We start from the raw sequence: 14383 nt of genomic DNA on the forward strand, positions 1-14383 counted from the left end.
ATCGACCTGTTTGCGACGGCGACAAACTCCTAGTGCCAGAGGTTCGCCAGCAGGTTTCCCCAGCCGAGGAGCATGGGCAATGCTTTCTCGTTCCCCTGGGAAGGCCTGTTCCTTTATGCGTTCCCTCCGTCGCCGTTGCTGCTCCGACTCGTCAACCAGCTCGAGAGGTCCCGGTGCAGGATGATCCTGGTCGCACTGGCGTGGCTGAGGCAGATCTGGTTCCCGGACCTGCTGGACTTGTCAGCGTCCCCACCAGTCAAGCTTCCGACAGACGCGGATCTTCTCTCCAGAGAAGGAGGCGCCATACTTCATCACGACCCAGAGTGGCTGAACTTGCAGGCCTGGCTCCTGCAGCGCTAGAGTTTGGAGGGTACGATGTCCCGGCTGACTGCAGAGAGGTCCTTGCAAAAGCCAGGGCGTCCTCAACTCTCAAGTGCTACGGACATAAGTGGCAGAGGTTCTCTGTCTGGTGCCGTGCACAGAAGATTAACCCTCTACGGGTTACGGCCCCTCAAGTGCTGCCGTACCTACTGACGCTGGCCAAGGCTGGACTGGCTCACGCCTCCATCAAGATACATCTGGCTGCCATCTCCTGATACACCAGAACCACAGGACGGGCGTCCTTGTGGTCCCATCGCCTGGTGATGGAATTTATGAAGGAACTGTTCCGGTCGTTCCTGCCGGTGAAGGCCCCTGCCCCTGCGTGGGAACTGAACGTGGTGCTGACCAGGCTCATGGGGGCGCCATTCGAGCCCCTGCATTCTGCGCCACTGAAATTCCTGTCGTGAAAGACTGCGTTTCTTGTTGCCATCACCTCCGCACGGCGAGTGGGAGAGATCCAGGCCCTATCCTGCAAGCCTGCATACTTGACTTTTCATGACACGAGGGTGGTGCTCAGAACACACCCCTCCTTCATGCCCAAGTTGCCGTCGGACTTGCATCTCAACAAGCCCTTGGTGCTACCTGTTTTCTTCCCGTAGCCTTTGTTGCCGGCTGAGAGGACTTTGCACTCGCTGGATGTTGCTAGAGCGCTGAAGCTCTACGTGGACCACACGAAAAGTTTTCAGAAGACGTCACAGCTGTTTGTGAACTTTGGCCCTGTGAACCAGGGGAAGGTCCTCTCCAAGGCCTCCATTTCCAGGTGGCTCTCCGACTACATCACACACTGTCACTGGTTGGCAAACCGACCGTTGCCTGGCCGTCCGAGAGCCCATTCGACCAGAGGGTTCGCTGCAACTACAGCGTTCCTGTCTGGTGTGCCCCTGCTGGACATCTGCAGGGCTGCTACGTAGAGGTCGACACACACCTTCACAAGATTCTACTGCGTCGACCGGAATTCCAGGGAGGAGTCCAGAGTCGACCAATCATTGCTGCGCAACCTGTTCGCTTGAAGGGGAGTGTTTGAAATGCTTAATGTTGAGCCTTGCCACCTCCTATGGTTGTGCATGCGTGTACTGCTATGTATTCTTGTATTCATGAGCATGTGAATCCATGCCAGACCCCATGCTGGAGAAGGAGCAAGCTACTTACCTGTAACTGTTGTTCTCCGGCATGGGTCTGGCAAGGATTCACATGCAAACCCTCCCTCCTACCCCTCTACGGCTCTTCTCTTGGTCTACTGCCACTTTACGTGCCACCAAATCTGAAGATGGCTGCCAGAGGAGGGGCTTAGGTAGAGGGCAGTCATTGGCTGGGGGCAGTATGACCCAGAGACCAGTGATTGTTTATTAGGAGAAAGACAGTTCAGAAACGAAACTGAAACTGATTTTTTTCTTTTACCGAGGATTACCAGCCTGGCAGGGAATATTCATGAGCATATGAATCCATGCCAGACCAATGCTGGAGAACAACAGTTACAGGTAAGTAACTTGTTCCTTATCACCTCTGAGGAACAGTAAGTATCAAAGTCAAATGGACTAGAAGAGTCTGCAAGGAGCCAGGACAGCTAAAGTCAATTGGAGCAGTGTCTATGGAGCAGAGGTACTTCTTAGATGAGTCTTATACAAAGCTAGAGATTTTGTTGAAGAAATATCACTATAGGGTCACAAGCTGTTACACTTGTGAGGGGTAGAGCTGAAATCAACTCTAGCAAAGTAGCTACTGCAAGTCTCAACTGAGAAGAGCAAAGCTAAAGATACTGAGGTAAGTACCCCAGGTCAGAACAGTACTTTTGGTTACAAGAAGAGTGGTCCAGCTGGCTTCTGTCTGTGGCCCAGGAACCCAGGGTCTGCATCGCTGCAACCAGTCGTGGGGACAAGAGGGAGGACGTCTGAAAGACTCCTGCGGCAGCAATGCATTGGTCGTGGCAGCTATGGGCTGTTTTCAGATCAGCAGCACTTTGCGGTTCCGGCGCTCCGTAAACAGCACCACTGTGGATCTTGGATACCGGTTGGGCTTCCTTCACTCCTTGAATCCTACACTTTGGTGAGGGGACACGAGCTCTGGTCATCCTGCTTCTGGAGGGTCCTGGGGAGACTCTTGGAGCTTCTGGCCGGATCACAGATGTTGCACTCGACTACTGATTTCTCGACCCCTGGCACTCTGTTCTTGCAGCAGCAAAGAAGTTCAGCCAGTTGGGGAAGATGGTCCAGTGGAGTTAGTCTCTGGGTTATTTGGTCCCACCAAGGGAAGAAGTTGTCCCACAGCAGAAGGGCTTCACCGGCCAATTCAAAGGTCCAGGAGGATGCAGCAAGCTTTGTTCACCATTTCTTCGACGGATTGTTCTTTCCAGTGGTCGACTCTGTCTTCAGTCCCAAAACCCTAGCCTTTTAATCAGGTTTATCCCATTCATGCACTGCCTAGATGTCACTCAGACAGCAGGGTGGCTTTCCTGGAAGGATAGCGAGCCAATCGGGACTGGGTGCATTCAGGCATTCCTAAAGACAAAGGACAGGGGCGTTTCGGGAACCTCCCTCACTTCCTGCCCTTCCAGACACACTGGAGCCAGAGTCGGGTTTCAGTTCTGAAGCCTGCCAAGGGCAAAACTTAACAAAGGGCTCAAACCTGGCTTTGGCGCGCAGAGTAAAACCCAAGAAAGACCCCACAAACAGAAAATGGCGAAAAAAGACGACCAGGCCGTTTTCACAAAATGGTCACCCATGAGTGCTGTACTGCAGCTGAGGATTCAGCCTGCGGTAAAAAAGCACAATGGTAGGAAAATAAACCAGTGCTTGCAGCCATTTAAAGTAGTGACTAACACTTTTCTTTTTACATGAGTAGGGAGGATAAGGGGCTACTAAGTAACCACCCAGCACTCCAGGATGGTGTGTGCTGTACTCACAAAGAGTAAATGTAAGTAAAGTCAATTTCACTTTACTATGCTTGGGAACAGTAGTTCACACAAGAAAAGGTAGTTAAACCTTATGAGAAATCTAAAGGGTTTCTCTCTACCACTGCACTGAAGGTACTGTGTGTCACCATAGAAAAAGTAGATGCCTATGGAGTTTTTCAGACTCCAAAAACAAAGGAAACGCATCATCCAAATCAGGTCCAAACATATAAGGGAGCGAGAAAAAGGGCTCACTCACTGCAAGGTTAAAATTAAAAAGTCCTAAAGTCCAGCAAAAGAGCTGGGGGTCTCTAAGGTTAAAGGGAATTAGCACAGTGACGAGCGAGAGACGCAGAGCTTTAGAGAATGATCTGCAAAGTCACACTCCGCATACTAGACCATATAGTATGCTGAGTATAAAGAGAGGACTACTAGTCGATGCAGAACCTCCCCGGAGGCACAGCGAGGAGGTTGGAGGTCCTGTTGTCCAGAAGAGAAGAGCTGCTGCCTGGGGCGTGAAACCTGAGGTTCAGGCATCTGTGTCCAGTTTGCCGTGGAGAGACAAACACTGAGAAAGAGAAGACCGAGATACCGTAGAGAGGTGCCGGCAAACCACGTGCCAGGGGATTGGCATATCGGAGAGAACGCTGCTGGGGCATACAAGCAGGAACAGGAGAAGGCTACGGGGAGTAGCCGAAAATTCGCAAGGACCCAGAGACACAGGCAGTGTTAGGCAAGATTGTGTGCCCTACCTTTTGGGAGACTACGGAAACCTTGAGCTCCTGGCAATAGTGAGCAGTAGGGTTTTTACACAGAGATTCACAGTGACAAGTATCCAAATAAACTCTTACACTCAAGGTTTCATGATTAAACAATTATTAATTTAACAGTCAGTTCAATAAGCCTTCTTCAGAAGGGAGCATTATATAAGCAACACACAAATACACTTCAAAATTAACACTTAGCTCTCTAAATCAGCAAGTACCCATTTGGGATAGCACACAGATGGTTTCTACAGCCTGAGGTTATTTTAATAACTAGGACACTGTGGACACTAATATATCACTGGTACATTTAAAGCAATACTGAGTTGGTGTAAAAAAAAAAGGGTTTGGGAATAAAACAAAGGTTAAACAAATATTCTGGAGCAGGTAAGTACTTTCTAACCCTTCAATGCAAAGTAAATGAACCCTTTCCTGGAGGAAAGCTAAAACACAAGGTCAGATGTAAGAAGTCTTTCAGAGAGCCAGGCCAGCCAAAGTTTATTGAGCACAAGTCTAGGTGAACTGAACACCTCTGGTGGCTAAGTAAGTCTTGCACAATGTTTTAGAAGTATTTGTAGAAATAAATAATCACTGTAGGGCCACAAGCTGGGAGGCTTGTGAGGGGCAAAGCTGCAAGCAACTCTGCAAAAACAACCAAGACCAGTCTCAACTGAGAACAAGCAAGGCCACACAACAAGCGATAAGTCCTCTTAGTTTTACAGTACCTTCGGTTAGAAGAAATTGGTTCCAGCTGGCTTCTGTTCCTGTGTAGGTCTGCATATCCTGTTGTTCTTGGGCCTCAGTCGTGGGGACAATAGGGAGGACGCCTGGGGACTCCTGCACTACAAATTGAAGGTCAGGGGCAGCAATGGGAAAACTTCAGATCAGCAGCACTTTGCGGTTTCAGTTCCTCGCGACTCTAACAAATAGCAACACTGCGGTTCACGGATACCACTTTGGACTTTCCTCGCATCTGGGGTCCAGCACTCTGTTGAGATGGCTCAGGCTTGGTCAGTCCTGCTTCCTGGAAGTCCGGAGAATCTTCCTGGTGCTCGGGTCCGACTTAAAGACACTCATTCGATTCTGGTATTCCTCTCCCTGGCACTTCCATTCCTGCAGCAGCAATGGAAGTACAGCCAGCTCCGAGAGGATTGCCTGATGAGCTCGTCTTGGGATCGATTGGTCCCACCAACCCAAGAGGAGGAGTTGTCCTTTGCAGGTCTTCTCTTGTCGAGGCGAATTCGGAGCTTCAGCACAGCAGCAGGGCTTCAACGGGCAAACCAACGGTCCAGGAGTTGCAGCAGGCGGCGTCTCTTCCAACATCTTCGGATTCCTTCGTCCAGTGGTCGACTCTGCCTTCCATGCCAAAAAGTCCCTCCTTTTATACAGGTTTCTGCCATTCATTTGCAGCCTAGCTGTCACTTGCCCAGCAGGGTGGCTGTCCTCCGAGGACAGCCCTCCAGCCAATAACCGTGGGTGCATTCCTGTAACCAAGGAGACTAAGCACAGGGAGTTTCCGGCACCTCCCTCACGTCTTGCCCCTGCCAGACATGCTGGAGCCAGAGGCCGGCTTCACTCGTGAATCCCACCAAAGACAAAACAAACAAAGGGAGCAAACCTGGTTTGACGCGCAGAGCAAATCTCAAGAAGGACCTTTCCAACAAGAAGTGGCGAAAAAAGACGACCAGGGCCATTTTGACAAAAACACACAATGGTAGTAAAAAGTAAACCACTGCTACCAGCCATTAATTGTAGAAAGGGTAATAATAAAATGTTACATGAGAAATTAGGCAAAGGTGATACTAAGTAACCCCTACAGCACCCTATTGTAAGATAGTGTGCGCTGGGTCTAGAAAGTTACAAAATGTAAGTAAAGTCAATTTCACTTCACTGCTCTTGGAAACAGTAGTTTCACCAAGAGAAGGTATTTAAACTTTGGGAAATCTAAGAGACTTCCCAGTGCCACTGCACTGAAGGTGCTGTGTGTCGCAATGTAAAAATGATGCCTATGGAGATTGTCTGACTCCAAAGTCAAAAGAAACGCAGAGTCCAAATCACATAAAAATACATGAGAGAGTGGGTGATAGGTCTTTCTTTCTCCAGGGTAGAAATTAAAAATCCTAAAGTCCTGCAAAAAGAGCAGGGGGTCTCTTAAATTGGAAGGGAATTAGCACTTTTCTGACAATTCTCCCTAACGGGTAGAAATGTATCGGAGAATGCAGAGAAGGTACTGTGGCTTCTAAGGTCTTAGAGGGGGATTAATGACATTCTCTGGAAAGGGTATGCAACCCTACCATACAAGTTCTTACCTGGCTAGATAGTGAACTGGGTAGATTAAGTGATCCATGTCATAAAGGCCACAGAGACTGGGGCTTGCAAAGAGAGTCAGAGGAGCACCTTCTTGGTGCTTGACTCGTGGCAGTACCAGGCAGGCTAGTGAACCTGGTCTGTACAAACGAGTTAGCCGAAGAACCTGGCACTGCGACCCAAAAGCCCTTTGAAAGGCCATCGGAAGGGATCAATCCACCTGGTGGTGTGAACTTTGTGAGAAACCTCAGAAAGGCCAAGGGAAGAGAGTCATTCTCTTGGCCCTGTGAGAAATCTGAGCAAGGCCAGCGGAGGGGAGTCATTCCCTCTAGTGTTGTGAACATTGTGAGAAACCTGAGAAAGACTTGGGAAGGAAGTCATTGAGAAGCTTTCTTTGTGAACTGTGACTTTTCAATCTGGAACTTTGTGCTGTGCCACTTAAGGGGATTGCAATCTGGGGAAGGGAGTCATTCCCTCAGGAAATAATCCCTCCAGACTACTGGCATGATAGTCCGCTCACCAGAAGAGGGGAACCATTCTTCTGCATGAAGAATCTGCCCCAATCCTTTACTTCAGTGTTAAAATGTATTTATGAACTCTGACCTGATGGGCAGAGGTTCAGACGGTCAGCCTAGTTTCTTGTACAAGGTAACTGTCTGGACAAGCCAGACCAATCAAGTTTGCATTTGTGGTTGTCAAGACTAGATCTCAGGAGGGGTGAGAGTGATCGAAGGCCCACAATGAGCACACACAGTAAATGCCACAACTTACTCTGTCGGGTGTATATATCAAAAATATATATACATTTTATTAAAGGCCTCTTAAATCAAACACAAAATGAAACTTCAGTAATATTAACAATTTACCACAGCCTTATACTAGTGAATATATATACATTAACTGTTCTCCTAAAGCAATATTAAGCAAGTATAGATCCGCAACCTGTAACAGAAGAGGGTCAAATAGTGCAAATATACTTTATGCAATTCTTCAGGAATCACAACCCTAACTAATGGGCAGTCCAATCCCTAGGAAGTGTGGAGCCTTGTGCTCAAAAGTAAGTTTAGCGCAGCAGCGCTCGATCGTGAGTTAAAGTACAAAACGGGTCTCTTCAAGGAGCTGCAGTGTCTCAGGAAGAGAGGTGAGGCAATGAAGACAGGCAATGCCTACCCCCGGGCATCCGGATCGAGTCCATCAGCCCCGGGAGCAGGCATCCAGATACTTGTTAAAAACCCAGCAGCCCCGGCTGGGGGCTGTTTGGGTTCAGTCCTGGCACCTTAGGCGCCAGGCTCATCTTAGAAGCCAGTCATTACTTACCTCATGCAGACCATGCTGCAAATGAATCCAAGCCAACGTGAGGCCTGGATGGGACTATTTTATTACAGGGACTATTTTTTTACTCGGGTGTGGTTCTGGGGAACTTCTTACCTGGAACTACTTTGGAGGCTATTTAAACCACGCCCGAACAGCAGCACACGCTTCGCGTTATTCTGCATCCTGATGTAACGCTCACTGTGCCTGCAAGTCAGCATCCAGTCTTCTGCCACGCCCGACTCGAATCAGGAGCTCCTAGAAAAAGGGGAAAGAAAGAGAAAAGGTTAGATCACGGACATTATTTTAATTCCTTACCCGATTCCGGATCTAGCACGTCTCCGAGCCTGGAAAGGACATTATTCCAGCTCGCATCGCCAGCAACAGCGCCGCGTCATACTCGCCAGTCCACAGCATCTTTCGACTCGGCACTGCCTCCATCATTTTCTTCGTCAAACTCCAGCACCTGGGAGAAAACAAAAGAAATAACAAGGTGAGCCAAGAGAGCCGACAAATACAATCTCTTACCACCATAGGCTTACCTGATTTACCACCGGAGGCATTACCCTTTAATACGCCTCATCTTCATATGCCGCACCTATAAAGGGAGAGAAAACAACAAGTTAAACTCATGCAACTTTTACCAGACAGTTAGGTAATACAGACTCTTACCTGAACGCCATCAGCTGCCTCCAGGCAATATTCTTTTGGACCAGCTGCAATTCAACAAGGGAATGGAACAAGAGTGAACATCGGACATATTGAACTCTTTGAACTTTGTAAACCCCGGAGTCAATATTCCTCTGGAAATCCTCCAGTACCTTCAAACCAGTGAAGTAACTGGTATCTACGCGCCCCTGCATGCCACGCAGGATGGAGAGCTCATCATTTAAAAACATAAGGTGAGGTTACTAAAAGGGGATATCGGAGGTGACAAGTGGGGAGAACGAGAACAGTGGGAGGGGGCCATCACTAAAATCCACGGGTGGCTAGATCCCTTTCTCCACTTGCAGGAGAATACTTCTACGGGTCAAGCAGACGAGATTAGGAAGGCCAGTCCAGTCCAGTCAGTCATCTCGGCATTATGCATCACGTTGGTGGAGACCGCAGCTGTCCGGGTCCGATCGACGCCCCTGTGGGAACCAGGTGAGCGTAACAACTATTCAAAGAGGGTCTTCACAAGAGGGTAGAGAGGTTTCATGGAATCGGAAATAGGATTGTTGCTCAATAAGGTGAGTGGCCCTTGGGGGACACTCGTTCGTAAAAGGCTATGGATGCACCAGGGAACTCCGGTAAGTGTTAAAAGTACTCACTGACCCTCAACGCAGTCCGGATCAAACCTTGCCAGTCTAGTCCAGTTCGCTCGTAGGTGCGAGTCCAGCTGTTGTGCATGTCTCCAGCTTTCAGGGGCTGTGTTCCAGGACTTCAGTCCATGGTGGGAGAGGGGCCTTTTCTCCACTTCTGGGGAAGGGATCGGGCCAGTTCCACTACAGGTTGTTTTAGGGCACAGGAGGGCACAGAAGCAGTGCCCCCACAAAGCTAGTCATCACAGCGGGGAGACACGGGTACTGCGTAGGCTAGGGTTCCGGCAGACTCTCCTAGTTCCAGACCTAGCAATGCTAGGTGTAAGAAAGTCGGCGGGAGAGTGTCTTTTACCAAGAACTTACAGTTCCCAAAGTCTCAAGTCCAGACTTGAGACGGCGATGAATCCAGAGCAAAGGTCCCGTACGAGCTGGTCAGTTCACTAGGCGGTCCAGGAGCATTTCCAAAGTGGCTTGTTTGCAGGTTAAGCAGGATGTGCCATGGGTAGTTGGTTAAAAAGTAACTGCTGCCACCAGCTCTGTCCAAGGCACACTTGTACATTCACCAAAAATCCTTTGAGGGTGTCCAGGGCCTTAAAAATGAGAGGGCTCAGCGCACTGTACTGGACGGTACATAGTGCATTGATAAAAAGTTACCAAGAAATGGCAACAAAGTGAAAGACTAAGGGAAATAAAGTCTCCCAGTACTGACAGTCTGAAGGGCATGTCAGTTTCCCCTTAAGGAGATGAGCAAAAAACCAGCAGAGTACAGCATAAGGCTGGGCTCCACTGGTAAAAGTCAGGCTAGGATGGTTGGACAAAAGCAAAAAGTTGCAGGACGGTGGACCTTGCTTATGAACATTCTGACACATCTTTAGTATTTAGTGAGGCAGGGAAACCTCTTAGAAGATGGGGAAAGTTAGGGTTTTCTCTTTTCATTTACTTATTTATTGAGCATTTGTTAGGCGCCTATACAACCAAATGGTTTTCCCATGCGCCACAAGCCAAAAGAGGGGAGGGAACAGGGGGGTAAATTAAACGATAGCAAAAAGCATTAAATAATCAGACATAGTCCTACTAGGCCTTGACATTCGGATGTACAAGGTCAGTGACGAGAAGTACAGGGGTGAGGGATGGGAGAGGGACGGGAGAAGGGAGGAGCTCACGGGTATGGGCAAGTGCTGGTGTGAGCCTAGGAGAAGTGCCAGGGGCAGAAGCCACTGGCTAAGTGTGAGGGTGGAGGTGTCCCAAGGTGGTGGGGGGGCACAACTGTCCAACTGGGGGCCCAGAGGGAAGTGCTGAGGAGGGTGGATGCTGGTGTCTACTGGGCTGAGGTCCTGGTAACCTGTAAGACTCATGAAGGACCAGGCCGCCAGTCTCAGCTGCAGTAGGGGAAATTAGCAGGGGTGGGGGGGTGAGAGGAAAAGAGGTAGAGACGAGAAGAGTTTTGAGAAGTTTCAGGAACGTAAGGAGGTCTGGCTCAGGTCTGAGAGGGGCAAGGGAGGCTGTTGCATAGGGATCCCCACTGTCTGCTTGGAGAAGCGTTTGATCAGCAGAGAACTCAAGCAGGCGGGTATTTAGGGAGAGAAAGATTGAGATAGCGAGATCCCAGACAGCCTTGTGGGTGATGCAGAGGGTCTTGAATTTGATCCCCTCAGCCGCCGGGAGCCAGTGGAGAGATTGTAGGGCTGGAGAGATGCTGTCCCTGGACTGAAGGCCAAGGATACCTCTTGCATCCCTATTCTGGATTAGTTGAAGGGGCTGAGGGAAGAAAGGGGCAGATTGAGGAAGAGGCTGTTGTAGTCCAGCCTAGAGAGGACCAGAGCTCTGGAGAGATTGAGCTTCTGGGGGAAGGGTGAATGCCTCTAAGGAGATGAAGCTGCAAGTGAGCCTTCTTGGCAAGGAAGGTCCAAGATGTGAGGGGTGAAGGAGAGAGAGGCGTTGAAGATGACTGAGATTTTTGACCTCACTGAAATGGTGAAGGTAGAGGGCCCAAGGAGGGCGGCCAGAGGGCAGGAGGGAAACAGAGCGCAGGTGTCCCTATAAGAAGGATCTCAGTCTTACTTGGTTTATAGCCAAATGAATGCTACCTGCGTGTCAGTCTCCTCCTTCCACACCCTTACAGTGGCCATTATTATTATAATGTTGTATGCCTTATTGGGGAAGGAGAAGTAATAACATTTTGGATCATTGTCTTTTGCCCATAGAGTGATGACATGTAGAGTAATTCAAGTTAAATGACTAAGTAAGCAGTGTATTTGATGCTGTCCAAGTGCCGCAGTGTGGATGTGGGGGAGAACCAGGATGGAATTTGAGTCATGGGGAAGGATGGGCTTACATTATATGTGAACTGTGATCTTCTGCACTAAAAGGGAGGCTTTAATGGCTGTGAGTGGTTGTCTCATCGGAGCTGGTAAGACGTTGGCATGTTCAGATTTAATTTTTTATGCTTTTTTATTAATCTGCGGTCTCTATCCCTCAGGCTGGCTGGTGGTCTTCCTCCCTATGCTCCAGTATATTCCTCTTGGGTGGACTGCTGGAGGCAGTTAAGCAGAGAGGTATGTTTTCTCCCTTGTTGTTTCCTTTGTACACCAGGATAACCCATTCCCCTTAATTATATTCCATCTCCACTCCAGGGGTGATATTCTACATCTTGTCGCACAGTGGGATGCATTTGGTATGACTGTCAGTAAACAGGCTATGTGGCTGGCTGGCATCCTCCCATCTGATACGACTGGCACAATATGCTGTGCCCGATAGGCCTCCTGGCATCTGCTGTGCCTGGAGGACCTCTCTGTGATGTAAATTGGTTGTGCTTTTGCCTTTTAGAAGGTAGTAGCTGGACAGCCTCCCGTATGGTATACTGGCAGTAGAAGGGTTTTTGTTAGCGTAGTGGGTTGGTGTAACCCTTACTTTGTGGCACTGCTTGAGGACAGGTCTCCTGCTGCGTAGGATTCGACACTGAGTGCTTCTTTTGGCAGCGCACCTACATGGTGGTGGCTGCTGACCCTTCTCCTGTTAAAGACTCCAATCAAGCAGTCCCACTAAGTCAGTGCCTTGTCTGGGATTGCTCAAGGGAAGCCCTTATTTATATATTTTTATGACAAGTTATAATCTGGATGATGAACCCTTGTATTACACCCCTCTCTGAGAATCCCCCTGACCGCACTGAGCCAAGAAGTAGGTTTGTTTTGCAAATTGAAAAGGTTTATTTGAAAAATTAAACAATAGATATATATCACACTTTTATAATGAATTAATATTTGATATCACACTTAGACATATGACAGTGATCAACAATGGATGATGTTATACTGGCACACTGGTTTAATTACTTAGGAGTAGTATAGAGGATAAGGTAGCTGAGAATGCTTTATATGGTACAAGGACATGCAAGGTGGAAAAGAAGCAACACAGGAATAAACTTGATATTTCAGCAAAAGGTAATAGAATCACTTTTCCCCTTTTGGCAACTCATCCCCCCCCCCTATGCAATAGAAGATGGAAGGGAGAGCACACAGTTCTCAGGAATACAATCGCAGTACAATACGAATTCAGTTCCCCCCCTAGCAAGCTTAGAGAAACAGGGATGATTTTAAACACAGGCAAAGTAGTTTAAAGGTGGTATGCAAAGAAGGGAAAAATATGCTAAAATGATTTTAATTCCCTCTAGAGATTCAGGGTGAGTGAGAGATACTTTAAATCAGTTCAGGCCAGCCCTTTCAATGATTCAGGGATGGTTACCAGGTTGAAAACGGAATTGCGTAATGGAAGCAAAAAACAAATATTTTTACACGTGGCTGAAATGAAACAAAATGTCAAATTGCTGCAATTTAGTTGCGTGCGTCGAGCGCAATCACGGAGGAGGTATAAGGAGTAGCAAGTCGGGTTAGAGCTTGTTGGAAGGCTTAGAATCTCAGCTTCTATCACAAACGGTTCAAGAGATACGGACGATTTTATGAAGGTGGTTTTTCAGAAATGAAATCTTAAAATTTCAGAATGACAGATGACAGTTTTTTGCAACTTTAAAGTCACAGAAGGACACACAATTCTATGAGGTAGTTCTAGATAGGTTAAAATAGTTTGAATTAGATTATTTTAAACTAAGAGATTGGTTTTGCACAGTTCTGGCTGAGTACTCTCACTATATTTTGGACAGGAATGCAACTTCGTCATGGATCAGGTCAGGATTGGCTGCGGTTCTCTCGCCACTTGGTACTGGTTCTGTGCACAGCGATCGGGGTCAGCTCTCAGCACTGCACAGTTCTGGTCTCTCTGGATCTCTGGTCTCTGGAGATTGATGGATTTGAAGTCTGGAGTCTCCCGGCAAAGCATCCCGCAAGAAAGTGGAAAGTGAATCTCCTGCCTGTCCTGCACAGTCTCCTTTTATGTGTTTAGAAAATGGGTGTGTGCATAGCATAACTAAGCCTGCCCCTCTCAACTTATCATTGGCCAAGTTCTCCTCTCTCCCTTGATTGGGGGAACTGAGTTGTGAGTCAGAGTGATGAGTTAGGTTTTATGGTCAGAGGATCCTCCCCTTGTCAAATTACACACAAATCTATTTCTGATCAAAATACACATTTCCCAGATCACAAGTGGTTGACATTACATGTACATATTACAGATTACTTATGGTACATTCTGTTCCAACTCTGATCTTCCTAAGAGCTTGCATTCAAAAATGACAACTTATTTTCGTTTTTAGTTGGTTTACCAATATCGGACGTTTACCAAAAATGGCACAAATGCACACCGCCTTTCTACACATATTCCAGTAAACTTCCATGTCTCTAGCTTAAACACAGTGCCTGCAATATTGATAAATAGCGGGGTTCGGTCCCAGAGCACCGCACAAATTGGAGTTTGGTCTCAAATCGTGAGGGCCTTTTCCATTTTGTGGTCCCCCAAATTGCACATTTCTGTGAGCTTAATACACGATTCTATAAGCAATTTAATCAAACATACATTTGCTGCAATATGAATTCAAACTCCTGTCTCGCCCGCCCCTAGGAACTGGGAGAGTCAGGGATCACATGTCTCTCGTACCAGGCAGCGCTCTGTTTACAGTCAACACCCAAATCAGCATATCCTATTCAATGGAAAGGGTCTATTGGGTTGTGTCCTGCAGGCTGGAGGAGGAACTCCTCCCTCTCAATCAACAGGGCCATGTGATATCCTGGCTTCTCTTGTGGAGTTCTGAGGTGAGAAGGTTTCCCAGCCTCTTGGAATGTTAATTGAATCAGCCTGTCTTCTGTGAACAACAGGTGTTAATGAATTTTAATTAACCAAAAGGCTTTGAAGTTTCCAGCTGGCTCAGGATCCTTTGGCAACTCCTGAAGTACAGTTCTACTGTCAGAGTTTAGACTGCTAGCGCCGGTTTGTGGAAAATGCCGGTACTGCACCCATTTTTGGGATCTGTCTTGAATTAATGC

General features: G+C 47.9%; 1 protein-coding gene across 1 annotated transcript in view; it reads left to right on the forward strand.

Annotated features, from left to right (window-relative positions):
• Positions 1-14383, forward strand: part of MTCH2 (mitochondrial carrier 2) — a 411299-nt gene that overhangs the window by 333302 nt on the left and 63614 nt on the right. The window contains exon 12 of the mRNA XM_069623091.1: positions 11434-11509. Coding sequence (XP_069479192.1) covers positions 11434-11509 — 76 coding nt within the window. The remainder of the gene's footprint in view (positions 1-11433; positions 11510-14383) is intronic.

Source organism: Ambystoma mexicanum, chromosome 11 (assembly GCF_040938575.1).
Source record: "Ambystoma mexicanum isolate Mex_15411 chromosome 11, UKY_AmexF1_1, whole genome shotgun sequence".
NCBI classification, from domain to species: Eukaryota; Metazoa; Chordata; class Amphibia; order Caudata; family Ambystomatidae; genus Ambystoma; species Ambystoma mexicanum.